Below are 21,786 nucleotides of genomic sequence, written 5' to 3' on the forward strand. Positions count from 1 at the left end.
CCGGGTGCTCCAGTTTCCTCCCACAGTCCAAAGATGTGCAGGTCAGGTGAATTGGCCATGCTAAATTGCCCGTAGTGTTAGGTAAGGGGTAAATGTAGGGGTATGGTTGGGTTGCGCTTCGGCGGGGCGGTGTGGACTTGTTGGGCCGGAGGGCCTGTTTCCACACTGTATGTAATCTAATCTAATCTAAAATTAGCTGCCCTCCGTGAACTCTTTAATCAGTTAGGAGGTAGACTGCTGACTAATAAGAAAAATCCAAATTCCCTTCAAGTCTTAGTCCCAAGATAAAGCTTTTATCAATGTACAAGAGGTGATATCTCAACTTTGACAATGCAGTTTAGGTGTGAGGTCCTGCTGCAAATATGTCTGTTTTAATCGCTGAGCTGGAATTCTTTGTTGCAAACGTTTCGTCCCCTGTCTAGGTGACGTCCTCAGTGCTTGGGAGCCTCCTGTGGTGTTTCCTCCGGCATTTATAGTGGCCTGTCCCTGCCGCTTCCGGTTGTCAGTTTCAGCTGTTCGCTGTAGTGGCCGGTATATTGGGTCCAGGTCGATGTGTTTGTTGATGGAGTTTGTGGATGAGTGCCATGCTTCTAGGAATTCCCTGGCTGTTCGTTGTTTGGCTTGCCCTATAATGGTAGTGTTGTCCCAGTCGAATTCATGTTGCTTATCGTCTGCGTGTGACAAAGAACAGCCAGGGAATTCCTAGAAGCATGGCACTCATCCACAAACTCCATCAACAAACACATCGACCTGGACCCAATATACCGGCCACTACAGCAGACAGCTGAAACTGACAACCGGAAGCGGCAGGGACAGGCCACTATAAATGCTGGAGGAAACACCACAGAGGCGCTTCACAGGAGGCTCCCAAGCACTGAGGATGTCACCTAGACAGGGGACGAAACGTTTGCAACAAAAATTTCCAGCTCGGCGAACAGAACCACAACAACAAGCACCCGACCTACAAATCTTCACCCAAACTTTGAATGTCTGTTTTAAGCTGAGGTCAGGTTTTGTTTTGACTGAGAAGAATCTTGAATGAAATAATTCCCCCCAATGTGCGCATGTGCGTGTGCGCTCACCTGTGTACATCTGTTTGTGTGTCCGTGCCTGCATGTGTGTGTGTGTGTGTATTTTTGTGAGAGTGAGAGTGTGCGTGTGTGTATTTGAGAGCAGCTAATTTTGAAGTTGTTAACGTTTTGCTTATAAATACCATGTCTTGTACCTCTCTATCATACCATGCCTGAGGAAGGAGCTGAGCTCCAAAAGCTTGCAATTTTAAATAAACCTTTTGGACTATAACCTGGTGTCATTTGATTTTTGACATTGTCCACACCAGTCCAACTCCAGCATCTCCACATCAAACACAATTATATGTTTTGGAATGATAATTTGTTGCTGTAGCAACATGACTACTCCACTAAAATGTGAAGTGACTTATACCCCCAAATCTAAAAAAAAACAGTTATAAAAAGCTGTAAGTTGTTCTGACCCACTAGGTTTTAAATGCATAAACTCCTTCTAAAGCACTTGAGCCCAAAATCTGACATCAGGCACATCTTTTCAAAACCATAACGATATTTGCTCCAGACTAAAACTACATGCATGCTCCTTTACAAGTCAGAAATGTAATTTAGAAGCACTAATTCTATTTACCTTACTGATTTGAAAACTATTCAAAAATTGTTTTTAAATTATTAAGTATTTATTTAAACAGTGATTACATGGTGATATTTCAGGTTATATTTATAAAGCATGGAAAATATTACCGAGCAAAAGACATTAACGTATCTTGAAATCAAAAAACTGATAAATACGAATATCATACTCAGTGCACCTCTATGAAATATTTTCAGTTTTGATCTGTGAAATGAACCTGTTGCTCTGAGTTACAGTCAGCCTCCCAACTGAAGCCAAAGGTTTTCAGGAAAAATGTAGAATTGTATATATCGATTATAGGTAAGAGAGTGACAGGAATGATGAGTGTGGTTACTGCATCTAGTAATATTACAGCTGGGATCTGAACACAAGTGCACATTTGAATTAACAACTTCAAATGAAGGTCATAAATAAGAAAGTAAATATTTAACAATCACAATACACTTGATGCTTTATGTTATCAGCATTGCCTTTCCTCTAGCACCTGCAGACAATTATAACATAAAGGAGATCAAAATAAGGTGTGAAATATTGTTGTAGAAATTGTTGCCCTTTCCATACATATTGTGGAAAGCTAAATCCATGGCAATGCAAACTGCAGCAAATACAATGTTTCTTTGAAGAATCTGCCATGTGTGCTGAATTTCAGGCTCATTGAAGGCGAAAGGCATTGGCACTCAGAAATGGAATTTTTTTTTTCCATTTCAGGCTTTCAAGTGTCAATAAATCACTTCTAAATAGACATTGCATAGCTAAACACAGTAACAAGTTCTGATGTTCTACCGTGGGAATAAACACAAATGTTTCCTGAAATTTCTTTCTGTAATGCTTCATTTGAAATATCATGCTGTAATTTCAGGGTGCACTGCAATATAGAGTTAAAATCTACTGGCAAACTATTTGTATTCATACCAACCTGAAATCAAGATATTTAGGTAGCAAAAGGGATTATGTTCAAATTCACATCTGAGCAAATCCCAGTAAAGCGACTGGTTATGAGATAAAATCAGGCAGGTTCTACAATAGGCAAGTAGTGAAGTTCAAAATTACCCTCGACATGACTGGAATCTACATTTAGTTGATAAAGAAAAATAATCCCACAGTATTATCTGTGCTTTCAGCTATGTTTTTGAGCTACAAGGTCAAAACAATTACTCAAGAAGAGATGGAACTTGTTTTACAATCTCACCTCTTTTTGGCAAGCCTGGACTGCAACCTTTATTCGCTGATCTATATCCTCCTCGAGCTCAGTCACTTGTTGTGCAGCCTCATCCTGTGTCCTGAAACAAACAAAAAAAAGAGTAATTTGAGTCTTGCACTGTACAGTCTGCTTCACCTCAATCTAGAGATTATTGTAGCAAGTGCAAAGTGTCTGCTTACATTCATTTGCACTTCTGTCTAGATATCAACTGGTTTCACCTGGACCATTTTTAAGATAAGCTGATACCAACAGTTGTCTATTTTTAATAAATAGTTGGCATTGGTGACACCATTCATGGATAACAAAACCAGAAAAAAATAAGATGCTAATCTACAGAGAGCAAATTAGGTTGGGTGACCAAAAGCTCAATCAGGAAAGTGAGTATTAATGAGGGTCATTAAAGGAGTTGGATATGAAACACAGGAGATAAAATAGGTGGAGTGTAGTGGACTGTGGTGGTCACTGATGACGAGGTAGTGCGAGTGAAGGATGCCCAAGTGAACAGAGCAGAAAGAATGAAGAGTTCTAAAAACATATGGGGTTAAAGGAAGTGACGGACAAGATGTTATAGAAAGATTTAAACACGGATATAAGAATTAAAACTGGACTTGTGGGAGGTTGGCAAGCACTGTGGGCCAACAAGGAATGCAAAGTTAGTAAGCAGGATAGATGTAGGATATAAAAAGGGATAGCAGTTCCAAATCCAGACTTTGGAAGTGCTTAAACATGTAAATACCAAAGGGATGAGAGGTCAGCCAGGATAGTATTGATACAATTAACATGAGAGTATTGATATAATTAACGTGGGGCTTCTATGTGGACTTTAGCAAAGTACAGGCCAACGAAAAGGCAGAAGCAGGCAATGCTTTGGAAGTGCAACAGGCGTTCCTGTGATGGGGAAGATATAGACTTAGGAGCTGTGTTCAAGTCAAGTAAATAATAAAGATTGCAAAACATTTAATTTGACTCAAGAAAGCCCTGGGAGTGAAACGAATCGACGGCAAGCATTTGGAGATTGTGGGAAGGGCAAGCAAAGTTTATGACTTTGAAGTTCAAAACGGCAATGGAGGAAAATACTGTGAGACTACAAGTTACAAAATCATTCGTACAACAGACAATGTAACACTTCAGAACAGTGTTGTAAAGCAATCTAGAATTTCTCTATGGAAAATTATAGGGAAGCATTTGAACCAAGAGGAGGAAGGGGACAAGAATACGTGTCGGAGAATTTCAAGTAATAGTCCAGGGCTGGGAACAACAGCTATTGCAGGAAATGCTTCCTCTGAGAAGCTGAACAGAAAGTATAAAAATACTCAACCAAGATTCCACTTGCAACAGAATGAAAAAGTTGCAATTCAAGAATGAATTTAAAGTTGGCAAGCTCTGGAAAGAAAGGTAGTCTTCAGAATTTTAGACTTTAGTATCAACAAACTATCAATGGACTGCTTTGATGTCAGTAGAATCTGACTAATTTACAGTGCAAGTATTAGTAATGTGTTCTCATTAACGTATAGCAGCTTTTACTTTTTGTATGGTTTAATTAACTTATATTAGTAAAATTAGGGTGGGTAGGAAAACCACATGGAGTAAAGCACCAGACTCCTGTTTTCATTTCTGGGCATGCTCTGGCTATGGTTTGAACCAAACAAAAGCAGTCATATTGAACAGCATGATGGAGAACAAGCATCAGCCTTATGTCAAAGGCTGCACAGATGCTCAGAAAGACCAGGAGCAGAAAGTCATCATCTTAAAGATGATAATATTTGTGATCTTGGATAGGCCATTTCAAGGCCTGGCATGGTTAGAAACGGACTACTTCCCAGTTTGGCCTGATAAGTCGCAAGGAACATTTGTGTCACAAGTGTCAAGCAATGACCATTTCCAAAAAGAGAGAACCTCACCACTACTCCATGACAGTCAACAGCATTACCATCATTGAATCCCCACTATTCAGATCCTGAGGACCACCATGACTAGAAAGTAAATTGGACCAACCATTTTAATTCTGCAGATTCAAGAGCAGGTCAAAGGCTAGGAATCCTGCCGTAAATACCCTGAAGATTTTGTCAAGGGCTCTTCTGACACAGTGCAGGTATGCCTACCTTCTTTATCAGGAGGCGCGTGTTCAAGTTCCATCTGCTCCAGAGGTGTAAAGTAACATCTTTGAACAGTTTGAATAAAAACATCCACCTGAAACTCTCCTGGAGTGATATATTTGGCTGAGATGAGTGACCTCCAAAATTTTCCACCAATTTCACTCCCACATCACCTCTGGAGTTCAGCTCTTTTCTCCATGTTGGCACAGAGGCTGTAATGCAGTCAAAAGCCAAGTAGCCCCAACAGCATTGAAACTGAGTGTCAGTCAGCAGGTCATTGCTGTCTAACTGTCCCTTGATAGCATTGTCAATGATCCCTTTCATCACTTTGCAGATGATCAAGAGTAGACAAATAAAGCAGTAATTGGACAAGTGGATTTGTCCTCCTTTTTGTAGTGGAATACCAAGGCAATTATTCATATTGTCAGGTAGATGCCAATGTTATGGCTGAACTGAAACTGCTTGGTTAGGGGTATAGCTAATTCTGGAGCACAGTACTAATGCCATAATGTTATCAGGCCCTATAGCCTTCAGAAGTTCTAATGTATTCAGCAATGTCTTGATATCACATGGACTCAATCAAATTGGCTAAAGACTGGCATTTATGGCCATGAGGAACCCCCCCCGAGGAGGCCAAGATGAATCACCCACTCAGCACTTCACCACTGAAGATGGATGCAGACACTTCAGCCTTGGCTTTTGCACTGTTGGGCTGGGGTCCCCCACCATTGAAGGTGGGGATGTTACTTACTTTGATTTGAATTATTATTGTCACATGTAGCGAGATACAGTGAAAAGTATTGTTTGCATGCTAGCCAGACAAATCATACCTTGCATAAGTACGTCAGGGTTGTACAACAGAATGCAGAATATAGTGTTAAGCTACAGAGAAGGTGCAGAGAAAGATCAACTCTAATGTAGCAGAGGTCTGTAAGTCTGATAACAGCGGGAAAAAAGCTGTTCTTAATTCTGTTGGCATGTGTTTTTCAACTTTTGTATCTTCTCCCCAGTGGAAGATGGTGGAAGAGAGTATAAACAGGGAAGGAAGTGTCTTTGATTATGTTGGCTGCTTTCCTGAGGCAGCGAAAAGTGTAGACGGAGTCAATGGAAGGAAGGCTGGTTTTCATTATGGACTGGGCTGCATTCACAACACTCTATAATTTCTTGCGGTCTTGGGCAGAGTAGTTGCCACGCCCAGCTATGATGCATCTGCATGTCGTTGTCATCTTTCCATTGTCATCTATAAAAATCATTAAGAGTCATTTTAGACATCCTGAACGTCCTGGGTCTTCTGAGCAAGCAAAAGCATTTGTGTGCTTTTTTGCCTGTAGAATCGACCAAGATGGAGCAGGATAGGTCATTGGTGATATTTACTCCTAGGAATTGAAGTTCTCGAGCACCTTGACCTCAGCACCATTGATACAGACAGGGACATGTCTACCACTCCCCTTCCAGAAGTCTATGACCAGCTGCGTCGTTTAGCTGACATTGAGGCAGAGATTGTTGTCTACTGGTGGCACAGTGGCTCAGAAGTTAGCACTGCTGCCTTACAGCACCAAGGGCTCAGGTTCAATTCCCCCCTCAGGAAACTGTCTGTGTACAGTTTGTACATTCTCCCCATATCTGTATGGGTTTCCTCCCACAGTCCAAAGATGTGCTGATGAAGTAGATTTACCATGCTAAATTACCCATGGTGTTCAGGGATGTAGAGGCTAGCTGGATTAGCCATGGGAGATATAGGGTTACAGGGACAGGGTAGAGGATTGGGGGTCAGAATGTTAGTGGGGTCTCAATGGACTGAATGGTCTGCTTCCACACTATAGGAATACTATGGATACTATCATTACACCAGGCCATTGAGCTATCTATCTCCTTTCCATAATCTGATTTATTGTTGTTTGAGATCTGATCCACGAAAGAAACATCATCAGCAAATTTGTAAATGGAGTTAGAACTGAATAGGGCCACACCTATAATTGTCCACCACTGTTCATGACCGGATGTAGCAGGACCATAGAACCTAGGCCTAACCAGTTGATAGTGGGATCACTTAGCCTTGTCTATTTCATGCTCCTTCCATTTTTTTGGCATATAAGTAGCCCTGTCACCAGATTGACACCTCACTTTTAGGAATGCCTGGCATATACGTCTGCACTCTCCATTGATGAAGGTTTGGCCCCCTAGATGGATGGTCATGGCAGATGGTACCATACTCAGTCAAATGCTACTTTGTTGTAAACAGCAACTATTTGCTCCTCTTAATGTGATGGATATTGTTGTTTATAAATATGGACAGCTATACGTCAGCCTCTTGTTCATTTACAGTCAGTACATTGTTATTGATCATTGAATAATTCATTAATAATAGTGTGATGTGACACTAAATGTGTTATGTGAATAAATGTAAAGCAGAATGGCTTATAAGTCATGAGCAAAGTATGAAATGCTCTTAAAATATTTAGAATCAATTTAATAAATAAAAACCATTCAGATTTGTTGGCATGAGAAAAATGGTCCTTTCTTTTACATAGTGTCATGAAGGAACAACATTGATTGTTCTGAAAACTTTCAGAACTGACAGTAATTTCTTCTTTAAAAAAAAACTCAATATCAATGACTTCAATGGCATTGAAAATAGCTCAAAGACTTCTTTTGTTTGGTAGACATGGCCAAATATAATTAAAATGATCAAATTTCTCTGAATACAAAGGCCTGTTGAATGTTTTTCAAGCATTATCATTTTATTTCTGACATAAAGGGCATACTGTTCAAAAGGTAGCAGTTTTTTCAACCACACCGTAACTTTAACTGTGATGTGATATCAAATGTATTGTGCACAGGGGAACAAAACATTTGAGCAATAATATTTTTCAATTATGAAAATCAGCATAACAAGACAGTCATTAAGAATTGTAGCTTATCACAAGACGTGATATTAATAGAGACATTTCATGCTGTCACGCAGGTGGAGACTTCATTTTGATAATTATACTATTTCTTCATGTCAGAACTAGAAGTATATAAGCCAAACAAAAATGTGTAACAAATTATTCTGTTAATTTAAACATGAGAAAGGGATCATGTGCTGCAGTGGTAGTGTCCCTGCGTCTGAGCTAGAAAGTTCAAGTCCAACCTGCTCTAGAGGTGTCAGCATCTCTGAAAAGGTTGATGAAATATTTCTAATCACTAGGTGATTGGTAAGTCCCAATGCACTGCACATGAAACAGGTGGATTTGAGATCCTTTATATTTTGGTATCCGACATATCAATAGCGTCATAATAAGAAGAAATTAGCGAAGGCTATTCTAGAGACAAAAGAGAGAGGAAATAGATGGCAAATCACCTTGAATCACCTCTGGCCATTCCTCAGTGGTTGTCCTAAAGTAAGACTGGAAACATGCTGAGGCAAGTTGACAACCAGCATCTTAGCTGGGTAAATATAGCATTTACAGATTGAGTAATGGTAAATGTTTTAAAAATTAATTTATGGATATATTCACCTATCCCACATCCCTAGCAGTGAGTTATTCTTCAAAAGATCAGAGGCAGAGCTAGAACACTAGAGCAGCAATTCTCTGATCCATGTTCCTTTTGAACAGTTCCTAATAAGACCTGCAGTTTTATTCGAGATTACACCTCTTGCCTCCAGGTCAGAATATTCTGGAGACAAGAGACTGAACACATAAACTGGCACTCAGCACAGTACTGATGGAATGCTGCATTTCAGCTAAAACACTGAACCGGTTTAATCTGTTCAGGTCAGCAGCAACAACTTCCATTTGCACAGAACTTGACACAGGAGAAGTGCACAGTTAAGTGAAAATATAAATAATTGCCATGTCTGAATGTTTAACTAAAAGCATGGAAGAAGAGGTAGATTTTGGGGAGCAAGAGGTGGAACCATGAATTGCTTTAGGAAGGAAATTTCAACTTGGGTTCAGATGATTGAAGTTTCAAGTGGGAGAATGGTCAAGAAACTTTGGAATTTAATGCCCCATCTGAGGACAACAATCTTGCCTTTCTTACCCCAGTTAAGTCATGGACAAGAAGGCCTTTATGCCCCATCACCAACTGAGACCCTAAAGTGGAAATTAATACCTGATGGATCTCATTCTGTTGCTGCTGGTACTAACCAAGCAGCTGGCAGAGGGCTCATGGGATTCGCAGGTTCAAAGCTATTTAGTGCTTGATCAATGGGTTTGCATGCTGTACATCTCTATGACTCTATGACTGTATGACCTGGCATCAGGAAGGAGGAGCCTACCAGCATCCACCACTGCCTTGATGCCAACACTCCTCAGTGTTCCTCAACTCCATCTTTCCATTGGTCACCTGTGTCCTAGGATACAGCAGTGATACTGGGTCCTTTAATCTCAGGAAAATCATATGCTTTCCAGTTATGATCTTGAGTCGCACTTAAGTTAGCAAGCCTTCCCTACAGGAGGCATTGCCGGGCTCCAGCTGAGATCCTGTCTTCTCCATTTAAGCCAGCCTGTTGATTCTCGAGAAACTGAAAGCAAGGAGGAATGTTTCAGCAGAAAGACAGTGGAAGGAGTAGATGTGGCTGATAACACTGACAATTTAAGTATGATATAGAATCATAAGGAGAAAGTGAGGGCTGCAGATCAGAGCTGGAAATGTGTTGCTGGAAAAGCGCAGCAGGTCAGGCAGCATCCAGGGAACAGGAGAATCGACGTTTCGGGCATAAGCCCTTCTTCAGGATAGAATCATAAGCTCAGCTTCACATTGAACAAAATGGTGACTTCGCCAACAATGTGCTTCAGTCAAAGAGTGGCCAGAGATGGGGATGAAATCAATGTAAACGTTACAGATGATAAGGTATATGGTGGAAACCAGAGACGTTTTTGGACCTCCTAATGTTTAATATTGTGTTTGGATATTAGTACATAAATAGTGGTCAGCTCAAAATTATTACAGCTTATTATCCTCAACAGGTGTGTAGGTTCAAACCCCAACATAGCTGATGGTGAACTTTGAATTCAATTTTAAAAATCTGTAATTATTTAAAAAAGAGCTAACCTAATCATGACCATGTAATCACTGTCAACTGTCCTTTAAAACGCGTCTAGTTCATGAATAACCTTGAGTGGAGGAAATCTGCCATCCTCACCCGGTGTGACTATAGAAGCACAACACTGTGGTTGACCTTTTAGTGGACAAAGACCAACACTTTGAAGTGGTCCCACAAGGCACTCAGTTCAACGCCAACTAGGGACGAACAATAGCAATGCCCATACTTCATGAAAAAAAATTTTAAAAGTACAGATGAGAATTGGACCTTGACGTTTCTGAGTTCAATGCTGTAAACTCTGGAACAAAACCTTACTTGTTCATTCTATAAGAGGCAACTTTTCTTCTTTTGCACCTGAGCACAAGGAAAATATGCAGGTAAAATCAAAACCGGGAGAAATGCCAATCATGGATTCTGCCCAATTTTTCCATCTATCCAAACGAACTGGTTGAAAGTTAGGAGATCTCCATCGTCGAGTTGCAATTCTTCCAGTCTGTCTTTCCTCTATATATGCCTCTTAATTAAATCCATTCACAACAAAGGAAAATATATTCAGTAACATCCATTGTAAATTGTTCTTACCTTTTCACACAGTGGGCTAGTTTTTCCAATTCTGTATTTTGCAACATGGAATCTCGAATGAAGTTCATGATCACAGATTCAAACTGGAGAATCAGCCTGGGTTCTGCTGTTGTCAGGTTCTCGTAAAGGGCAGCAACTTGTGCAGGTCTGTGTGAAAATATAATAAATGAGGGATGAGGCATAATAAGCAGCATCCCAGAGTACTGTCAGATGGTGACGTTGTCACTGTTATCTGCAGTCTCGTCATGCACATTTTACACATTCCAACAATGTGTGGGATCTCTTTACACACTGCCGCCTGTGTCTTAATCTCTTAAAGATTTTTTTGTTTGTGTCCAACATTTGGAGGATTCTCACCAAGCACCAAACACACATCCCTTCACACAAACCTTAAACACAGCAAATTAAATAATGCCAAATGTCAATAATTAATAAGATAGAAAGGTGTTAAACAGGACAAATGTATCTCAAACCATGCCATTTTCCACTGGAGTAAGTTCAGAATTTTCCGAATTCCATGATCTAGAATTGTTATCATGCTCACCATGGAAAAGTAAATAAAGATTAGTGGAAATACCCAGTTTCCGTTGCAGGTTACCACTGTGTTTACATTTTTGTTTGAGCATGCTACATGCAAATATTATATAAACTGTCAATAAGTTACATTCTGTTAAGGAAGAAGATGGTGAAAAAAAGACAAAGTCAGGATACACCCTAGAATATTAAAGGAAGTAGCTGGAGACACAGTTGATGCGCTGGTAGCAATCTTCTAAGAATCCCTCGATTCTGGAAAAGTGCCAGACAATTGGAAAATTGCCAATGTAACAGCTTTATTTAAAATGGGAAGGAGATAAAAAACACAACTATAGGGTTATTGGGAAAATGTTAAGAATCTATTATAAAAGGATATAAGAGGACAGTACTTAGGAATACATAATATGGTCAAGCAAAGTCATGCCGAATAAATTTACTGGAATTCGTTGCAAATGTAACAAGCAGGATAAAGGAGAAATAGTGCTCATGTATATATTTAAATTTCCAGAAGGTTTTGATAAAGTACTGCATGTTAGGCCATGTAATATGATAAAACCCCATGATTTGGCTAACAAATAGAAGAGTTAGGATAAGAAGAAATTTATACGAAAGCAACCTGTAGCTAGTGGACTGCCGCATGAATCATTGCTGGGCCACATCATTTACAAAATACATGAATGACTTGGATGAGGAATGTGAATGTACTTTGGGCAAGTTTGTGAATAACATGAAAATAGATAAGAAGTCAAGTACTGAGGAGAATACAATGAATCTGCAAAGGGGTACAAAACAAGTGAAGCAAGTGGACAAAAACCTGGTTGGTGGAATGGAATGTGAGGAGATGTGAGGTTACACACTTTGGCTTGAAACAAAAGTGCACTGACTATTACTTAAACGGAGAAAGCTATTCCATAAATCACAAAAACTAGCAAACAAGTTCAACTGATCATAGAGGAAGCAAAGGGGATGTTGACATTTATTTCAAAGGATATGAAGTATAAAAGTAGGAAAGTCTTGCTAAAACTATGCAAGGCATTAGTTAGGAGAAAGTGAGGACTGCAGATGATGGAGATCAGAGTTGAAGAGTGTAGTGCTTGAACAACACAGCTGGTCAGACAGCATTCGAGGAGCAGGAGAATTGATGTTTCAGGCATAAGCTCTTCATCAGAAATGAGGGGGTGGCCAAAGGGGGCTGAGAGATAAATGGGAGTGGCATGCAGCTGGGGGGAAAGTAGTTGGGTAGGGGTGAAGGTGATAGATTGGAGAGGAAGATGGACAAGTAGGACAGTTCAAGAAGGTGGTGCCAAGTTGGGGGCTGGGGAAAGAAAAAGTCATGGAGGGCATGGGTGGTGTCCCCAACATATGTCCCCACCAACCTCCAGATACATTGCATCACCCTCCACCATTTCTGCCACCTACAAAAAGACCCCACCATCAGGGAGATATTTCCCTCCCTACCCCTATCTGAGTCCCAAGAGACCATTCCGTCCATGGCTCCCTTGTAGGTCCACACCTCCACCAACCCACCCTCCCCTCCCAGCATCATCTCCGCCACCAGAAGAACTGCAAAATCTGGTCCCACACCTCCCCCCTCACCTTCGTCTAAGGCATCAAAGGATCCTTCCACATCCGACAGAGATTTACCTGTACTTCCACACACGTCATCTACTGTGTCAGTTGCTCTTGATGTGGTCCCCTCTACACTAGGGAGACAAAACTCCTACTTGTACAACATTTCAGGGAACATCTCTGGGACACATGTACTAAACAACCCCACCACCCTGAGGCCAAAGACTTTAACACCCCCCCACCCCAACTCTGCCAAGGACACGCAAGTCCTCGGCCTCCTCCACTGCCAAACTCTAGCCACCCAACGCCTAGTTAGCCACCCAAGACACTATATAGACCACACCTTGAACGGTATGAACAGTTTTGACCCTTTTACCCAAGGGAAAACGTATTGGTATTGGTGCTAGTGCATTGGGCTGATCCTTGCACCTCTATTCGTTAGGGTTTAGAAGAATGAGAGGCATTCTTACTGAAACATACAAGGTTCTTAAAGGACTTGACAGCGTAAATGCAGAACCTAATTCCCATGTGGGAGAGTCTATAATGAGAGTCAAAAATCTCAGAGTAAGGGGTCACCTTTTTAAGACAGATGAGAAGGAATTTATTCTCTCAGATGGCAGTAAATCTGTGGAATTCTTTATCACAGAGGACTGTTAAAAGTTCCTTCAGCAAGATGAGCATCATAAAAAGTGAAGGTTCATGTGAAAATGATTTCTTCGATTTCCATATGTGAGGTCTTCAATAGTGTGTGGAGGAATGGCTGACTGAAACATCTGGATTTCTATGTGAGAACTTTGCAAGTGTCAATGCCAGAAGTTGTTGTCCATTTCAAAGAATAATGATGCAAACATAGACAGTTTTGTTTTTATTACATCTGCAAAGTCTGAGCAATTTCTTTCAAAAGAATTACCTTAAGTAGATGGAGGGACCCTGACCATTAAGACACTTAATTAGCATTAAATGAAATAGATAGAAACCCAAAAGTAGAACTGCCTCAAATTTGACATTAACTCAATTCCTCCACACTATCAGAACAAATATACGTTTAGATTAGATTCCCTACAGTGTGGAAACAGGCCCTTCGGCCCAACAAGTCCACACCGACCCTCCGAAGAGTAACCCACCCAGACCCATTTCCCTTTGATTAATGCACCTACCACTATGGGCAATTTAGCATGGCCAATCCACCTGACCTGCACATCTTTGGACTGTGGGAGGAAACCGGAGCACCCGGAGGAAACCCACGCAGACACGGGGAGAATGTGCAAACTCCACACAGACAGTCACCCGAGGCTGGAATTGAACCTGGGACCCTGGTACTGTGAGGCTGCAGTGCAAACCACTAAGCCACCATGCCGCCCCTATTATCCAAAATTCTGAAGATTTCTGAAATGCAAAGAGCAATAAATCTATTCAATAAAAGGTGGTCATTAACAAAATATTCGGAACAATTTATCCACAATGGTTGAGGCAACAATAGGTTGCAGTACTGACATTCACACATTGCCATGCTTCTGGCAGACTGCCTAGCAACACGGAAAGGTGTATCTATCAAAGGAGCAACACGTCTAAGTGCCAATGATCATTATTTCATGTTCTGAAATCATCTTAATATAAAATTGTGTTTCCCGTTCTTAAATACTGTATAACATTCTTGTACCACATTAGCAAAACCCTAACACTAATCCTAACGCATTCTTTCTCTGAAAAAGTCTGAAGTATCAGCCATATCCATCTCAACTTAATGTTAAATCCTACATTCATTTTATCATAGGTGATTGATGGCACTGACTGCTTATCCCTGTAAACACAAGGGGGCATCAGAGACAGCTTTTGCTCATAGTTGAATGAAGAATTTCCATGATCTGCCACAGACCAGTCAAACAGCAAAAAACAATGAGATGTTAAAAAGCCTTATTTTAAGTTTTACAAAATGTTGGTTATTTTTTACAGTGAGTAGTTTACTACAGATTTTTCTTTCTGACGTCAGTTTGGAAGCAACTCTAAACCTGATTATTTCAATGAAAATACAGAATAGCAGGTGTGAACTAAATCCAAATCAATTGAATTTTCCCAGCCCCTGAATGATGGGAGCAATTGAGTTGAGAAAATATGAAAAAGGGCTAATGCCCGAAACGTCGATTCTCCTGTTCCCTAGATGCTGCCTGACCTGCTGTGCTTCTCCAGCAACACATTTCCATCTCATTTGAGAAAATATGAGGAGATCAGAAAAATTAGGTTCTCAGCCTGGAGAAAAGAGTCTGATTTTCCATCCAGAGTTTGAACAGCAAGTTGAAAATCTCACTAGTGAGCAGCAGTAGGCATCTCATGAAAACCAAACTTACTTCAGTTAAATGCAATTTCAACTCTTCCACATGGCAGAGAGAAACTCAATGGCAATTGTCCTAACATGAAGAGCAGAGCAGGTACCTGGCGGCTCCTGCTCACCACTTGCTCCTCTCAGCCTCCATCTTGGCCAGCAATCCCGAACGTCACAAGTACACACCGAGCAGTGATCAAACACAGTTCCTCAGTGATGGAGGTTGAAATCAAATGCGCACCAGGCTCACTACATCATCAAGGCTGATTTCGGACTAACTTGGAGTACAGTTCAACACTTGGATGCAGCAATTTGGAGCGCACTGACACCTTACATTGCCAAATTGCTGCCAGGCTGCTATACACACATGGGCAGGCAATCATTTCATTCATCAGAACAGGCTGCATCACTGGGCTCTTAGCTTACTCTCTTAGTGCTAAGTTAAAAATCACACGACTCCAGGTTACAGTCCAACAGGTTTAATCGGAAACACTAGCTTTCGGAGCGCCGCTCCTTCATCAGGTGGTTGTGAAGTACACAATTGTAAGACACAGAATTTATAGCAAAAGTTTACAGTGAGATGTAACTGAAATTATACATTGTGTCCTCCACAACCACCTGATGAAGGAGCAGTGCTCCGAAAGCCTGTGCTTCCAATTAGACCTGTTGGACTATAACCTGGTGTTGTGTGATTTTTAACTTTGTAAACCCCAGTCCAACACCGGCACCTCCAAATTATCCCTTAGTGCTCACATACTCTGCACCAACTTGGATGCTCATCACATCTCTGTGTACCCTTTTTGCACAATGTTGCCTCATTCAGAATTTACAGACTCTCATTAATTTTCTTGTCTTCTATTTGAGCACAGACATATGGCCAGACAGCTTGTCAGTTAATAGCAGTGATTAGTCAAGTGATGGGAGGGGCAGGGTGGACATATTGCTTTATGGTACCATACTATATCAATGTCACTCCTGCAGCATATGCAAGCAGCCTACACAGCAAACACACTGCACATGCTTCAATCAAATGGCCACGTTTTAAATCTAAGTGGAAGAGTCATGGCTGTCCCTCCAATTCAGTTACCGAGGTGGTCACTGGCAATCCCAAAACAATGACAAGATGATATGCTACTTGGGCCTTAGTGAAAGAGTAAACAAGATCCAAATACAGTATGCACTAAGGATGTGGAGCCTATGGTGATCGATTCTTGTATGTACGTAACAATGGCAGTTTATCAGACGAGTGATGATGTAAAATGGCAATACGGTTATGCATATGAACTTCTACTTGCAGTGAAGTGTCAACGATGCTAACTAGTGCCCTCAGATATAAACACAGTTTTGCCAAGTTGAAGATCTTCAGTAATAAAATGAGAAGTTTAACAGTTTTTTTTAGCAATGCTTAAACGTTTGGGTGAATGTTCATTGACTGTCATAAACCAGAATCTTACTCAAATTCTAGCTTTATTCCCTAGATTATTCCAACAGAAATAATGGAATTGTCTTAATTGTAAAAATTACATGCAAGAGCAAGGTAAAAAAAAAAGCAAAAATTCTTCACACATCTAAAATGCAAGTTTTTGGTAATGTTGTCACCTCCCAAATTTGTACCTACCTTTCTCAGAATTCCGCATTGAATCTCTCCAAAATCAAGTTTCCATGCATGCCAGAGTACTGAAATATTCTTAATCAATGTCATATATGTGACTGTGACAAAGATAAAGTTTATCTCCTCATTCTTTTCCACCTCCACTTACCTTTTGACACACTAACCACACTATCCTTCTCAATGCCTCTGCGTGACTATTATCTAGTTCAGTGGGACTGCTTTCACTGATTCCATTCATGTCTATCTAATCCTAGCCAAATGCTTTCTCATCCTGCCAATGCAAGATTATGCAACGTATTCCTCACAGCCCCCAAGAATCTATTCAAGAACACCGTTCTTGTTTCTCATCTACATGCTGCCCCTCAACAACACCATCTGTAAGCAAAGAATTAATTTTCACATGTTAGCCGCAGAATTCTATCTCATCTTTCTTCTCTTCATTCCTCCAATATTACTACATTGTCAGACTTCTCATCTTACATCCGCATTATACTACTCCAAACTCTGTTCCCTAGGTACCGACTTTATCTTTCTCCTAAGAACATTTGGAGATTAAATCAGTCACTGTGTCTGAAACCTTGGTGTGACATTTGACCCCAAGGTGAGGCAACTTCAACCTGTCTTAGCTCATCTGCCATTGAAACCCTCTTTGTTCAGCTTGATGTAACTACTGTGACAGACTCCTGGTTGGCCTGTCAAATTCTACCCTCTGAAAACTTAAAGTTATCGAAACTCTGTTGTATCTTAAATCACACCAGGTTCCTTTCATCCATCAAGCCTGTGCTTACTGACATACATTGGTACTCAGTCAAGCAACATCTTGATTTTGAAACTCTCATCCTTCTTGTCAAATCACACTATATCCCTCCCTGCCACTAACCTCCCCCAGATATCTGTCTAGGATATCTTCTCCTCTAATCCACATTTGAGCATTGCTGGTTTCAAGTGCTCCATCAACAATAGCAAAGCCTTCAGATACCTTGACCCTAAGTCCTGGAATGTTCTCTCTATACCCCTCTACTTCTTTACCTTGCACTTTTAAGAAATTCTTCAAAGCTTACTTCTGACCAACCCTTAGGTCGTCTCATCTAATACCTCTTTGCTCTGTCATATTTTGTTTTAGAACAGCACAATGATACACCTTGAGATGCTTTCTTGTCTATGAAAGACAGTATTCAGACTTTTGCTTACAAATAAAAAGTGTTCTGTATTGTGCCTTGAAGCAGTTCACACATTTATAAAACCAAAATCATTCAAAAAATCCATTTAATATATATTATTTAACATCAGATTACTGATCGAAGGGCTGTAATGGCAATTTCCAAGGGAGCAACATCTCAACTAAAGTTACATAGGAACACAGGAATGGAGTAGGCCATTCAGCCTATCAAGCCTGCCCCAACATTCATTATATTCATAACTGGTCGAACACCTCAATTATTTTTAACCTCTCTATCTCAATAATCCTGTCCACCACTGGTATTCAGAAATCCTTACCTTAAACATACTCAAATACTGAGGTTCAACAGTCCTCTTTGTAGAGTTTCAAAGGTTCACAACACACTAAGTAAAAATAATTCTCCTCTTTTTAAATTGTGTTCCCTGTTTCAAGACTATTCACTGCATCTAACCTGTCCATCCCTCTTCATATTTTCTAAGTTTCAATGAGATCACATCGCACTTTATCCTTTAGAGATTCTTTGAATTCTTGATTCTTTGAATCTCTAGAGGATACAGAATCAGTTTGCCCAATCTCTTTTCAAAGGACAGTCCTGCCATCCCTGAAGCAAGTCAGGTGAACCTTTGCTGCATTTCCTCTATTGCAATAAAATCCTTCCTGAGATAACAAAACCAAGCAAGTTTAGAGAAGATTTGTAGCTCAGGTTGAGGTTTTGGATGTAGGTTTGCTCACTGAGCTGAAAGGTTCATTTCCAGACGTTTCATTACCTTACTAGGTAACATCTTCAGTGGATTTCACGCGAAGCAATGCTGAAACTTCCTGCTTTCTATTTATATGTTTGGGTTTCTTTGGGTTGGTGATGTAATTTCCTGTGGTGAAGTCACTTCCTGTTCCTTTTCACTGGGGGTGGTAGATGGGGTACAACACTAACAAACAATACATTGGACAAACAGGCAGAAAACTAGCCACCAGGATACATGAACACCAACTAGCCACAAAAAGACAGACCCTCTCACTAGCATCCTTACATACAGATGAGGAAGGACACCACTTTGACTGGGACAATACATCCATCCTAGTACAAGCCAAACAAAGACATGCATGAGAATTCCTAGAAACATGGCATTCCAAACAGAACTCTATCAACAAACACATCGAGTTAGACCCCATCTACCACCCCCTGTGAAAAGGAACAGGAAGTGACTTCACCACAGGAAATGACATCACCAACCCAAAGAAACCCAAACATATAAATAGAAAGCAAGAAGTTTCAGCATTGCTTCACATGAGGTCCACTGAAGATATTACCTAGTAAGGTAATGAAACATCTGGAAATGGACCTTTCAGCTCAGCGAGCAAACCTACATCCAATACAAGACCAAAACTGCATACAGTACTCTGATCTAACCAAGCTCCTTAATAATTGATGTGAGACACACTACTGTTGTACTCAAAGTTTCTTGCAATAAGCCTGAAGAAGACCAGTTTATTTTCCTTCATCAGTTGCTGTAAGCTGTGACTTCTAATGAATACGTGTGACCAATTGTCCAATGCTTCCTGCAAGTGAGTGAAATACTTGAAAAAGGAAGATTGAGAAGAAACTGTAGCTAAGCTGAAATGATCATCTCAGCAAACCTGTGAACATGTACCTTTCCCAGTCTTTCCCTCTGCCTATTACACCTATGGTTTTTGAGTTTCTGGCTGCCTGTATATGTGTGTGTATGGAGGGAATGTTATAAGTGGGTTAGAATTTTAACCAGTAGAGTTATATATCAATGGTTCATAATTGCTCATCTTGAATGAGAATCTAATTATTTGTAATAAATCATAATTGTTGTCAATACAGAAACAAGGTCCTTGCTTTCTGCCAACCTGGATCTTAAGGGTATATCAGGAAATTGTGTGTACTTTTGTTAAACCTTTAAATTTTATAATGAGTACAAGAAATATGGGGCTTTCCAATGTGTTATCCAGTGGGGTGGAACAATTATGAACAACTAGGACCCATATACTGATCCTTGTGGTACCCCACTAGAAGAAAGTGTGGACTGCAGATGCTGGAGATCAGAGCTGAAAAATGTGTTGCTGGAAATGCGCAGCAGATCAGGCAGCATCCAAGGAGCAGGAGAAGGGCTTATGCCTGACACGTCGATTCTCCTGCTCCTTGGATGCTGCCTGACCTGCTGCGCTTTTCTAGCAACACATTTTTCAGCAGCGGTACTCCACTAGACATAACTTGCCTATTATTTTAGATTCCCCAAAGAAAAAATTCCAAGAACCATTCAAACAATTATAAATCTCCTGGAATTGCAGATCTCATTCTTTTCGTCACTTTGGGTAGTTATAGTGAATGTAATTTTCTAATAAATTAGAAGTTCCCCTTCAGCTCTAGTAGGTAGTAACATGATTACAGTTCACAGGCAATTTGAAAATCACTCTCCTGCCTAATCCTGTTCTGCAATCAAGCTAAACGATGTGCCAGGAGCACTAAATAGGAAAATGTAACCTTAGTGCAATTTCTCAAATACGCCTAATGATTTTCTTTGTGTTAAACTCTTTAACATCTTTTGTGTTAGCTCATGCAATGTACAGTCTTTCTGACCCGTATGCTACTGTCATTTCACATCTAGAGTTACTCGAGGTTGGAGATCAGTCAGATCACTTTCAAATATAATTTCCTGTTTGGCAATAGTAAGGTTCTTTCCATCAATATTTCTTTGCCTTGACACCAATTCATCAATATAACAGCTGGTGGGCACTTTCTTACTTGAAATTTATGATAATCTCCACAAAACAGAAGATCATTCAACACAAACAAATGACCCCAATGCAGAGACTATGATCGTGGAGGGCAATTACCTGAGATTAATCAATCCTCAGATTTATCTATCCTTAAAGTGAAATAAGCTTGACGTAAATTGCCTCCAGCACAAAAACTGTCATAGAAGTAAACAGAATTCCTCAATGCACTCGTTGTATAATCAATATATAATGAAAGTATGCAATGACTTCACAAAATGTGTGTAAATACAAATTGTAAGAACAGTTTTCAGAAGATACAATGTTAAAGCTCACATGACAGTGATCTTGGAACTATATAATCCTTTAGTAAATTCACAGCATTCAGAAATATGACACCATGATGAATGGGTGATCTGTAAGATCATGTTGTTAAAACGTATCATTACTTAATTTTGTACTGTAGAACTTCTACCCATTTTCAACAGGTTTGCAAGTAATTTCTTTCAACAAAGTCTGACATTTTCAAACACTAAAGGAGGAACCCTAACATTTTTTGGCAAAGTGCAAGTCACATCTATTTCTATGGAGTGATTTTCATTGTGAGGTCGAGTGATTTTTCTTACATTATCTTTCCAAACTCAATGTTTAATTATCTTCGAGGCCTTGCAGCAAGAATCGTATCCTATCTCCACCCCATTTTGCCATGCATATTTCATAGAAGAATTTGCCACTAAGAGGTCCTCCCTAAGACCAGCAACCCTTGGGGCCACACCACCTTTCAAAGGCTACTACACACCAACAGGAATGCTGCTCTCTGTAAGTTGTGCTGCTTGGCTTTGTTAGGCATCAGGAGAGACAACCGAGATAGGATAAACTGGCACCATGTTTCTTGGAGAGGGACCTTGGAGAGGTTCTTGTGAACCAGGTAGTGGAGAGGAGTCAGCAGAGTAAATCACACCATGGTTAGTCTGACCAGATATTGCCACTGAATTAGTGCCATCTTTAGGGTGAGGAAGACTGGACTCGTGTGCAGGAAGGTGGTCAATAATTGTCTTATTGTCACCTCGGGTGACTGTCTGTGTGGAGTTTGCATATTCTGCGTGGGTTTCTTCCGGGTGCTCCGGTTTCCTCCCACAATCCAAAAGGTGTGCAGGTTAGGTGAACTGGCCATACTAAATTGCCCATGGTGTTAGGTGCATTAGTCAGGGATAAATATAGGGTACGGGAATGGGTCTGGATGGGTTACTCTTCGGAGGATC

The 21,786-nt window shown here is 40.4% G+C and overlaps 1 protein-coding gene across 1 annotated transcript in view; it reads right to left on the bottom strand.

The window, feature by feature from the left end:
* Positions 1-21,786, bottom strand: part of rasef (RAS and EF-hand domain containing) — a 76,074-nt gene that overhangs the window by 47,172 nt on the left and 7,116 nt on the right. Inside the window, exons 2-3 of the mRNA XM_043712826.1 lie at positions 10,571-10,717; positions 2,849-2,939 (exon numbers count right to left, since the gene is read on the bottom strand). Of these exons, the coding sequence (XP_043568761.1) occupies positions 2,849-2,939; positions 10,571-10,717 (238 nt within the window). The remainder of the gene's footprint in view (positions 1-2,848; positions 2,940-10,570; positions 10,718-21,786) is intronic.

Source organism: Chiloscyllium plagiosum, chromosome 2 (assembly GCF_004010195.1).
Source record: "Chiloscyllium plagiosum isolate BGI_BamShark_2017 chromosome 2, ASM401019v2, whole genome shotgun sequence".
In the NCBI taxonomy this organism is placed as follows: domain Eukaryota; kingdom Metazoa; phylum Chordata; class Chondrichthyes; order Orectolobiformes; family Hemiscylliidae; genus Chiloscyllium; species Chiloscyllium plagiosum.